General features: G+C 40.0%; 1 protein-coding gene across 2 annotated transcripts in view; it reads right to left on the bottom strand.

The window, feature by feature from the left end:
• The window catches only part of igsf11 (immunoglobulin superfamily member 11), a 91295-nt gene that overhangs the window by 9486 nt on the left and 70708 nt on the right, over positions 1-11101 (bottom strand). Inside the window, exons 3-4 of one of the 2 annotated variants that reach the window (XM_034867917.1) lie at positions 3878-4041; positions 3504-3512 (exon numbers count right to left, since the gene is read on the bottom strand). In XM_034867917.1, the coding sequence (XP_034723808.1) occupies positions 3504-3512; positions 3878-4041 (173 nt within the window). The remainder of the gene's footprint in view (positions 1-3503; positions 3513-3877; positions 4042-11101) is intronic. The other variant, XM_034867918.1, reaches the window with a different exon arrangement.

Here is an 11101-nt window from a genome sequence, read left to right as displayed (position 1 = left end):
ATATATATATATATATATATATATATATATATATATAGTGTTTATGAGAGGGTGTGTTGTAGCTGAGTGTGTGATGCAGTATAACCTCTCTCAGCCTCCCCACAGGGAGGAGTTACAGCCTCAGACAAACAGAATGCCGTGTTTAGCTTCATCTATAATCTGTCCTTTTTTAGGCAGGGTTAAAAGGAGGCGATAAGGAAAGCAAAAGGTCATATAATGAGTGTATGTGAATGCAGCGTCTATTTGATCTATCCTTTGGCAGATTGTTAGGTCCAGATAAGGATCAGATCATCTAAAATACTGTGACAGATGCTCTCAATTACAGATTAACATCAATTCTGCACAACAGATTCTCTATGACCTAAATTTCACCAGAGCGTCATTTCACCACAAAGTGCACAATTTTCACTTTATAAGTTACACAAAACAAAGCACCCTTTCCAGGAATTGAAAAAAACATATTTAATTGTTGTTTTTTTCAGATTCAAAATCATTTAGAAATGATACCGACACTGGAAAAAGGTTTTATCCGTCCTGGAGTGATAAAACCTTCACAACAAATGTCTCCCTTCAATTAGAGCAAGTAAAGAATATCTGTCAAAATATGATTTCAAGCAATGACAATATAAAACTGCAAGGCTCACTACAGTGAAGAAATGTTTACAAAGTGTTGGATAGAAGTGTTTGATACATAAATTATTTTAATGATTGCAATGACAAAATCTGTTTTTGGGCGCTTTATTAGAGCATAAACAGAGATATCCAGCAAATAGTTTAGAGAGGATAAACAACAGCTCAGAAACTTAAAACCATTGTCTAGTATGTGTGTGTGTGTGTGTGTGTGTGTGTGTGTGTGTGTGTGTGTGTGTGTGTGTTTATCTGGATTATCATCTCACACCTAGTGGCCAAGAGGAAAGAGGTCAGAACCTGTGATCACAAAAACGGCACAATAGACAGATTACACACAAAGAAAACACTACATGGACATGTACACACCCAAACACACACTGGTACTCCTCTGAGCTACATGCTTACATGTTGTAATCCTGAGCTCCTGAGCAGGACTACAACCACAAAAAGGCTAAAGTTTAGGCAGAGATTCTTCTTCGACTGTTAAAGGCATTTAACAAGACTCCACGTGATGCTGCAGGGTATTTACATATGAAAGATTATCCATCTGACTAACACTGACACAGAAATATGGATTGATGTGCATTGTCCTAATGAGATAAAAATATATTTAATTTCAGTCCCTACAGCTTTAGATCTGTGTCATACCCTGGCTGTGTCTAGGGTCGTGAAAGAGAGCTGGTGGACGTGTGTTGACCCATTCAGACGGACCCCCAACACGGTTTTGACCGATGGAATTATGTTTCTTGGAGCTAAGTGCTCCAATTTGTTCTATAGGCTGGTTGCTAACTGTGTCTGTCTGTTTGGTGCTGGGTGGATTGTGAACAGTGGGTTTTTAGAGTGTTTTCTCCTGAAACAGCTGTGTTAAAGATTATAAGAGCAGTGATACCATAAAACTCAGTAGAGCTGAGGAGAGCTGACAGGACCCGTGATTCCTTCCACATCACACATTATTTGAGCCAAAAATATTGATTGTAACCACAGAAAAAAAAATTGTTGACTTAAATAGCCTATCATCTGTGCTTTATATTCAGACTCTAGATGCACCAGGCTGGCACACTTTCTCCACTCAGACATATGGTGTGAATCTCAACTTGACTCATTAAGTTATATATATAATGTGGAGTCAACCAAGTAGGCTTAAGGCTGTAAACCACAGGGCGAAGTCTAAAACAGAACAGCAAGTCAAACCACTAAGCAAATACACAACTGGATCAATCTGGGCTACAACAAACAGCCATGTTTGCTAAGAAAAGAAAAGCCATCACGTCCCGTGCTGTTGTGAGAGCACTTGCTAAAGTGCTAACGCAGGTTGTGAGAGTGTGTAAGCTTACAGAGTTCTGTTCAGTAATTCTTAATGGCTTTTAGCATCAACTTTAATCACTTTTGACATTCTCTTCCTCCAAAATGACCTTGTACTTGTACTGTCGTCCCACATAGCACTTTATGTCATCACTCACGTTTTAGACAGCTCACCAAATTCACATGCACAACTTCATGGTAGAACTGTACTTATGCACACTGTTTCCTCTTGTCACTGTATGCATGTAATTTCATTTTTCTTTTCTAACAATGCACCCTTAGAAACCTATGTGTGCATCACTGTGCTTGTACTTAATGTCCCAGGTATACCTCCATGTACAGTATATACCACGTGTGATAAAATACAGTGTACTGGTGTAGCATGAGAACACAATGTTATGCAGCCTTGTACATGTTTCAGCTCACATGACCACTTGCCACGTCATCTAAAAGTCACATGCATGCATCAACCAGTAAAGGGACTTTGTGTTTATGTCACGGTTGTTTTAAGTTTCATTAGCCCTTAGCCACAGGTGTAAATATGGGAGCATTACTTGTGATGTGTGCATTTATGGATGTACGTCTTTTTCACACTTTTATTTTATTGTGCACTGTGCATGCATGTGTGAAGCCAGTAAAAAAACATATATGTGTGTATATATATTTATATATGAGTCCTGCTTGTATGCATGTGGATCTGTGTGCCATTTGGACTAACAGACTAATGCCAGTTTGTGTGTGTGTGTGTGTGTGTGTGTGTGTCGTTGTTTCTGTGTGTGAACAGCTGCGATATAGAGCCTATCGTGGGCGTGAGGTAATTAGTGCAGAAGATGATTATATTATTTGGACGGCCGACCAGCGCCGGGGTTCAAAGTGAAGGGAGGCAGGTGAGCTTGTACGGCTTGCAGCTGATTGTTAAACAACTCAAATGGAATCACAGAAGTCCCGCAAGGGCGGAGGAAGCGTATGAGTGAGAGAGGAAGGTGAGAAAAAAAAACAAAGAAAAAGTAGCAAGCCGGGAGGGCTTACAATTCTAAGAAGCCAGTGGGACAAAATGAACGCCATTTAGACAAAACTGAAGCCTAAATCATGTTTTTTGTGTGCTAAGTAATTTGCTGCTAATGTTCCCTAACAAATCCAAAATAGTAAAATGAAATTTGGGATGTCCTTTCTTTATTTTGGATACATTGGTTAAAGGGAGAAAAGTGTGACATGACATTGCTGTCCAGCAGGCTACACTTGTAAAGTGAGAGTTATCTAAACTATGGACACACATCTATATTACTCTAATCTAGTCATCTAATATCTATTACTTACCTATTAATATTCTAAAGGTGCGTTCAGATGCACCGGAAAGAGAATATATAAAAAAGTATGTATCGTGTTAACTTGGAATTTTGTTGATGACCATCACCATGAGCGAGAGCCATTGCTGCCATGTAACTGCGCTGGATATCCATCAAACCCCAAAGATTATCACTCTGTGGATTGTGCTTACTTCTCAATTCTTAAGTTCAATTCTCTTTACGTTGTATCTGAGCACACCTTCGTAAAAATCAAGTATTGTGTACCTGCTTGGACTGTAAGGTTGGTGTAGGGTTGCAGCACAGACATCCACATGATGCGAATGCAGCAATGTTGCATTAGAACACAAGTTACATGCATCTTAGTATTACATTTTACATATCATTAAGTACCTAAACAGTGCACTGCGGCTCTGGCTGTTTACCAGCTCTTTCTGTCTAACATCTACATTCATCTTTCATCACAGGTAATGCATTGATTTGAAGAACTGCTGGGTCCACATATTAACAATATGTTTTGCAACAATCCTTAAATCCAGCACTGATTCTCAATGCTTATTTGCTGGAGAAGCTCAAGGAACACTCTGTGTCACTGTGATCGAGGAGGTGGATCAGTGTATTGGATGTATTGTACATATTACCTGTTCCGGCTGGTTGGCATTGGACAGTGGTATCACCATCCAGATGATGTTGAGGTTGTTGAGGGCAGCGCTGGTGGTGAAGGAGCAGGGCAGGACGGCTGCTTGGCCACGGGCTACCTGAACACTGCTCTGGGACACCGTGACATCCAGCGCCCGCACACACACTGCAGAAGGAAGGAGGCAGTGATCAGTTTCTTGATGCACAAGCACATACTGAACCAAGGAATGAGCAAGTAAAAGAAGAGAACAGGCAAAGCAAAGCTGATATTCAAACATATAAATTAAAACTCCCAGCAAATGCAGCTTTCACAATCTTTCTTATAAATCTCTGCACTTTGTAAGATGGTGTGAACAGAACCATTTACAGCTCAACGTGATGAAGACTAAGGAGCTGGTTGTAGATCTAAGGAGAGCCAAGGCACCAGTGAGCCCCGTTTCCATGTAGGGGGTCAGTGTGGACATGGTGGAGGACTACAAATACCTGGGAGTGCACTTGGACAATAACCTGGACTGGGCCAAGAAGACTCAAGCCCTCGACAGGAAGGGTCAAAGCTGTTTCTATTTTTTGAGGAGCATTTGAGCATGTTTGAGTCTGTGGTGGCCAGTGCTATCCTGTTTGCAGTTGCATGCTGGGGCAGCAGGCTGATGGTAGCGGACGCTAAAAGACTTAAAACTGATCCGCTAGGCCAGTGACGTTGTGGGTGTAGAGCTGGACTCTGTTGGTGGTGTCAGAGAGGAGGATGCTGTCCAAACTACATGTCATCTTGGACAATGTCTCCCACCCACTCCCTGGCTTGCTTCTCATACACCGGAGCACTTTCAGTGAAAGACTAATTCCCCCAAAAATGCACCACAGAGCGTCACAGGAGTTCATAACTGGACAATATTATCTGTTTTGTGCGATAACACTGGCTTAAAATTTGTGCAATACTCTGTTACTATCATTAATTCATGATTACTGCTCACCATTGCTCACCATTACAACTCCTTAATTATTCAAATACTGTATCATAAAAATTCCTTTTACAATGTCAATAACTTACATATCCACACTCCTTATGTTTTGTTATTTATATTTCTACTCTGATATTTATATACTCTTTCAACTGTAACACAGAATTTCCCTTCGGGGATGAATTAAGTATTTCTGATTCTAAATCTAAAGATGGGCTTGCTAGCCTTAATGCAAGCTATTTGACTGACCTGTATGAGTGTCATTGACAATCTTGCCTTTAAGGGGTCAGAGAAATAGAAAGAAAGACAAGTAGAGAGGAGGGGATGACTGTAATACAAGTAATAGGCAAAACCTCTGCCAACTACATGTTAATGTATACTATTTTCATCTTTAATGTCATTGCGTCCTGCTGCCTTTTGTTCTTTACAGCAAAACAAACATGGTTTCTGAACCAAGCTCTTTTTTTTTTTTTTAAATGCTCTTAGCAGCTAAACAAACATCTACAGTAGACCACACTGTGAAGGATCACATGAAATATGTAATAGTTAAATGGGGAAACACGATAGGCTGTCTCTTGAGTTATGCATTTCCTAAAACAACTTGCTTCTTGCTGCTTTCATGGGAACAGTCTGTTCAATACATACTACATGAACATGACAAGTGGGGATAGTGATGGTGATTTTGCTGCTTCCTGTGCTCACGCAGCATACTAAACAAACATGTTAGCGTGTTGTATAGGTATATCCTCTCAAACTTAGAAACTGAATAGTTGCTTTCCTCATCTGGACTCAGCTGTCATCTACAACAGACCCACAGAGACAAATATGTACATGCAGCATCCTATTTCTAGACCAGCTAAAGACATTACAGCCTAAATTGAGTTAGATCTCCCCAGCAAGCATGTATTCATGTCCAAAAACCCCAATGGGCAGTAATCTTATCTAAACATGGTGAGGAGGAAGATGGCACTGATATGATTACAGATAATTGATCATGTCCTGTGAATCGTCCTTGTTAGTGATAATGTAAGATGATGTTCTTGCCAAAAGCCAATAGTAGAAACCACTAGCATATCATTTGTGTCAAGCCAAATGTAAAGTGGAAGCAATGATCACCTTGCACAAGAAAATATAAATCTCACAACCAACCATATAAATTAAGTCAACTGCATTATATTTAGGGTCACAAAATACATGGCATATGGGATTTTGAATATCACCATCATATTCTAGCTGACAGACTAGCTGCCTGTTGCTCCCTCTGTCTGAAACCAGCAGTCTTCCTACGCTTTCCTTCTGCTGGCAGACACCACACACCCTGCAGGCTCACTGCTGGCACAGGGGAGATAGGCAGCGCTTGAACTGCTCCGCTCAGTTAAGGTTCATAAGAGATATATTCATAAAAAGACTTACCATAAATTATGCAAGCGATTTCACTTACATACATTATATTCCACTGGAATGTCTATTTATGTTACAGTACTTTCATTGCTCACTGTAACTCAATTGTTTAAATAAGACGTTGCACAGTAAGCAGCACAACAGTCTCCTTGGCGTGTATGTCACAATGCATCTAATGAGCTTCCATTATGACGTCTACAATCTCAGGCCATCATTAGATATATAGTACATAACAGTCTTAGGTCACCAGTAATCTGATCTGCTTCTATCCTCTGTGTACACTATGTTCATTTCATGTGCACAATCAACCTATGTTCTTATTGGAGGATTAACAGCAACGAAGGGGAAGTTCACACAAAAGGTTACAAGCCTGACCAAATGCGTAATTGTATTGGCAGCATGAGATCAGTGTGTTTAATCTCATGGCCACACAGATATTAAATGTGCTAGATTTAGTGTGGAAAAAGACAAGAAAGAAAGAAAGAAAGACGGAAAGAAAGAAAGAAAAAAGAAAGAAAGTCAGTCCTAGAGAAATGAAGATAGAAGGAGCATCTTATCGTTGCTAAGCCTCCTCCAAGGCAGCCGTCTCTCAAGCCCACAACAGCTGGAGGGCTCATTTCAAAACACTGGATTAGGGAACCTCTGTGCACAGAGCCCGTAAGCTCCCATGACCAAAGAAGAAATACACACTTACATGAACTCAAAATCACAAACAAGCAAAAAAAACATACAATACAGTGTACCCATACACACTTATGTGCCATCCAACACAAACACACATACCACCTTCTGCCATGCACAACTCATCAGTAACATGTACAGTAGCCCTTTAGGGACACATCTGAGAGACAGAAGGGAAAGGGTCGACAGCTCACCAAGTTAACTGCACAGTTGCCTGGCATTGCCTCATTATTGCATGCACTTCTGACAAAGCTTTATGGCAGTTCTTCAGTGCTACTCTGGGAGCATGTCCGGCTGACATCCACTCTTCCAGAATGAATACAGTAAAGGGTTTGATATGTGATGGATGAATGGTGAATGGATCATTGTCAAATTTGGCTACCCAGATAAAAAGAATGTAGTGTATTCACACTTCAGTTTGGTGTTTTTTCTGCTATTGTGGTACTAAAAATATAGCAGCAGGGTAATATATAGATGTATCAACATTCATATATAGGACTAGATATCACCTTAAATGTTGGATGTCATATTATAGTGATATGATGCAAGTGATTTCTTCAAAGGCTGCACTACAGTTAAAATGACAATTTTCTTAATTTACCAGACTTACTATCTGTTTTATCATTTGCCTTTAGCCACTTAGTTATTGTATCCACATTATTGGTGATTATTTATCAAAACTCTCATTGTTAGAACTATTGTCTACATTATTGCTGCAACACTGACATTGATGTATTTGGTCAAAAAGACTGTTTTGCCAAGCTCTATACAGCAGTGCTGTCTAAATTATATCATCCTAATCCAAAGTAAACTTTACTGATTATAGTGAAATACTGTCAAAGACAGGCCAGTAGCGGTCAATTTATGCATTTCTACGTTTTTCTTTTCCAATCTTGCCGAGGGCTGAGTGAAGCACAGTTCTGCGGTCGTCTTCATGTCTCCAGGCAGTGCATAAATGTGATGTAAATGACCTGTCCATCTCATTGGGTTTACCATCCAAGAACTTTATTTTTCTGTTGACAGACATCTTGTTCCCTTCTGCTCTTTTTTCAGCCCTGAGCTGCCCCGGGGCACAGCTCAGCAGGACCCAGACCAGCTTGACTGATACCAAATAGTAAAAAACTAACCATGCTTGATCTCCCTGATGCTGACTATCCACTGCCCACAGTAGGTATACCTGCATTAGGTGAGGCGGAAATGTTCATTAGGCCCCAATCAAAGACGATAAAGTAATTTTGATTCCATTTAGTCAACTCCGCTGGTCACCTGACTACCTCACGAGAATGGCATGATTTATTTCAACAAAAATATGTTGACTGTGTTAGACTCTAGACATTTGGCTAGTTATCAATTTATCTGTGAGCAATCTTCCTGGTGTTTTCAAGAACACTGTCAAAATAAGATTGCCTGATTGGATAATAAACCCTTAACAATGGCAATAAAAGCAAGCATTTTTTACTTTCATAGACAGCAAATTGTCTCTTTATATATTCAGTTTTCATGTTTTTTTTCAATTAATTTACAACAGATCATTTTATGTGCAAAACATTAACATAATTATTTCATATTAAGACAAAAATGAGAACCACCTGAAATAGTTGAACCATGTAAGTCATAATAAAGCTAACACTTTTATACATAAAAAAATATTTTTAAAAGAGGGGGTTTTTAACATAGGTTTTTACCATTACACTGTTGTTTGATACCATTCTCATTAAAAAAGTACTTTGAGCAGTTGACGCGTAACTAAGACTACAGACAAGTAATGTGCTACACAGTCTTTTATCTTAATGTTTTGTATAGAGTAAAAAAACAAAAAGTACTAGAAACACAATGAGGGAGGAAGTAACAACGGACACATGTAAGAGTAGGAGACAATAGAGGATCAAAGTGGTGTGACGAGTGGGCAGAAAGTTTGACAAGGAGAAATAGGAGAAAAGCCCAAGAGAAGGATGTACAATGAGAAAGGTGGGATGGAGAGGAGGAATAAATAACAGAGAAAAGGGGAGGAGTGAAATAGAGGAAGAAGGGAGGATGCTGATTCCAGAGAGGCCTAATTGATAAAGTCACCCCAGGCAACGCTGGCAGTGCTGGTTGAGTGAAAGAGAGAACCAATAGCGAGGCTCCGGGTAAAATAGCTCTCTCTCCTCATTCGGGAGCCAAGTGTCAAAACTGCTGTTGATTAATGCATGAGAAAACCATCCACCTCAAAGAACATGGAAATGTGCGCGTGTGTCTCAGTCAAGGTAAGGTGCAGCCATGATGAGATAAAGAACAAATGTAGGATGAACAAATGTGCATGTGGGCGTGCACAAACGCACGTGCACGCACATGCATGCGCACACACGCACGCGAACACACGCACACACACACCTCGGCAAGTCATAGACATCATTTGTTTTTATTCATGTTGCTCTTTTATTCATAGGCTTTACTTTCATTTCAGTTTCAAACAGATGCCCCTGATGTTGTGATGTGATGAGCCTCTGGCACAGCTTCAGTGGCTGGACTGGGACACACACACAGACACACATGCATACACCTGTTTAAGTGAGATGATTGATGATGGTGCTAAAAATCTGACTAAAGAAAGGCAACAGAACACACATTAATACATTAAAGTGAGATATGTCCTCTTTTTCTGACACTAAACTAAGTTTCTCAAGTGAATGTCTGAATTCTCCAACTTTTGATCTCGTATTTACACCCAATAACCACGTCTGTGCTTTTACATAGATTGTAACCTCATTTTCCGTGGCATACCATAGTATTCCCCTTTTTAAACAAGAAAGCAAAATTACTATCACTGTCGACATGCTTCATGCGTGATTGCAACCTTTTGTCAGCTGCGTTTTCTCCAAGCGCGAGACATCTTAAGAAGTCAGGGGAGAAGAGTAAGAGGCAGCAAGGAGAGATCAAGCGTAAAATCCTGTATCTCCTGCTTCAGGCGTGTTAGTTGGCTACTCTGATCACAATTCAATTTCAATCTGCATCCCTTTAGAATTTCTCCTTGGACTCAAACGGCATTTGTGATTGCCATTATTTGTGCTTTCACCTTCCCATTAACTGTGAAGCTACTGCAAGGACAAAAACAAAAGCATGAAATTAAACACAAACACGCACATATCCACACATGGATTCATGTGAACCTACACCTGTGACCACACAAACCAAGCTCTGTGTCCCGTTGCAGTAGACCCAGGGGCTTCATGATGAGCCGTGTTCATGTATGGCGGACCCTGTGATGTTGCTGCTGTCCTTGAGGCACCAGGGCGTACCAACAAGTGAGCAGTGACATCCGCGTGAAACTCAGGTGGTATGGTTGTGTACCCAGCTGCTCGGTGGCAACGCATCAAGCACCATGCTCAGAGCACTGCTGAGGTGAAAATAAAGTCACAAACAAACTCACTTTTCATCCTGAAAGGGTATTGAATTGCTGCATACAGCTTCAACAACTCTTGTCATTTTGCTTTAATGTTTTATAATCTTAACTTTCTTTGGCCGAGACCACAACTTAATTTTGTGTACAAATTGAACAAACACGATACAATGAGTTAATTATTAAGTTTCAGAGGTGGACTTTAGTTAGCTTAAGGGCAGCTGTTTCCCCTTTTTCCATTCTTTATCCTAAGCTCTGCCAACTGGCAGCTGGCTGTGGCTTCATAATTAATGTACAGAGATGTGAGTGGTTTCAATCTTCTCAACCTAATCTCAAAAAGAAAGAGTAAGCGAGTAAGCGTATTTTCCAAAATGTCAATATATTTCTTTGAGCTTCTGATGCAGGATATGCTGTCATCTACCTGCCAAGGTATTAATACTGTGTACCATATAATCTCAAAAACAATCTTTTGAGTAATCACTCAACCTACATGATTAAACTGAGTAAATAAACAGCCTTTAGAACAGGCCCTTTTATAACCATAGTCCATTGGGACCACAATATAAAAGGTTGTCATTTATATTTCACAAAGACGCAAATGTTGGTCCTGGCGATTGTGCCTACGACAGAACTGCATAAACTAAAGTTTCTGACTTTAGCGTATATGTCCTAGTTCAAAGGTTAGGATTTTTTATTAAAACTGCAACATCAGAACTAATGACTATAAATGAAAGATGATGCTGTTCACTGTGCATACAACAAGTTGGTACATGAATGGATATATAAAAGACTACTTTATTAGGTTAAAC

The sequence above is a fragment of the Etheostoma cragini genome, chromosome 3 (assembly GCF_013103735.1).
Source record: "Etheostoma cragini isolate CJK2018 chromosome 3, CSU_Ecrag_1.0, whole genome shotgun sequence".
NCBI lineage: Eukaryota > Metazoa > Chordata > Actinopteri > Perciformes > Percidae > Etheostoma > Etheostoma cragini.
The sequence above is the reverse complement of the archived record's forward strand: the minus strand, read 5'-3'. Positions and strand labels throughout refer to the sequence as shown.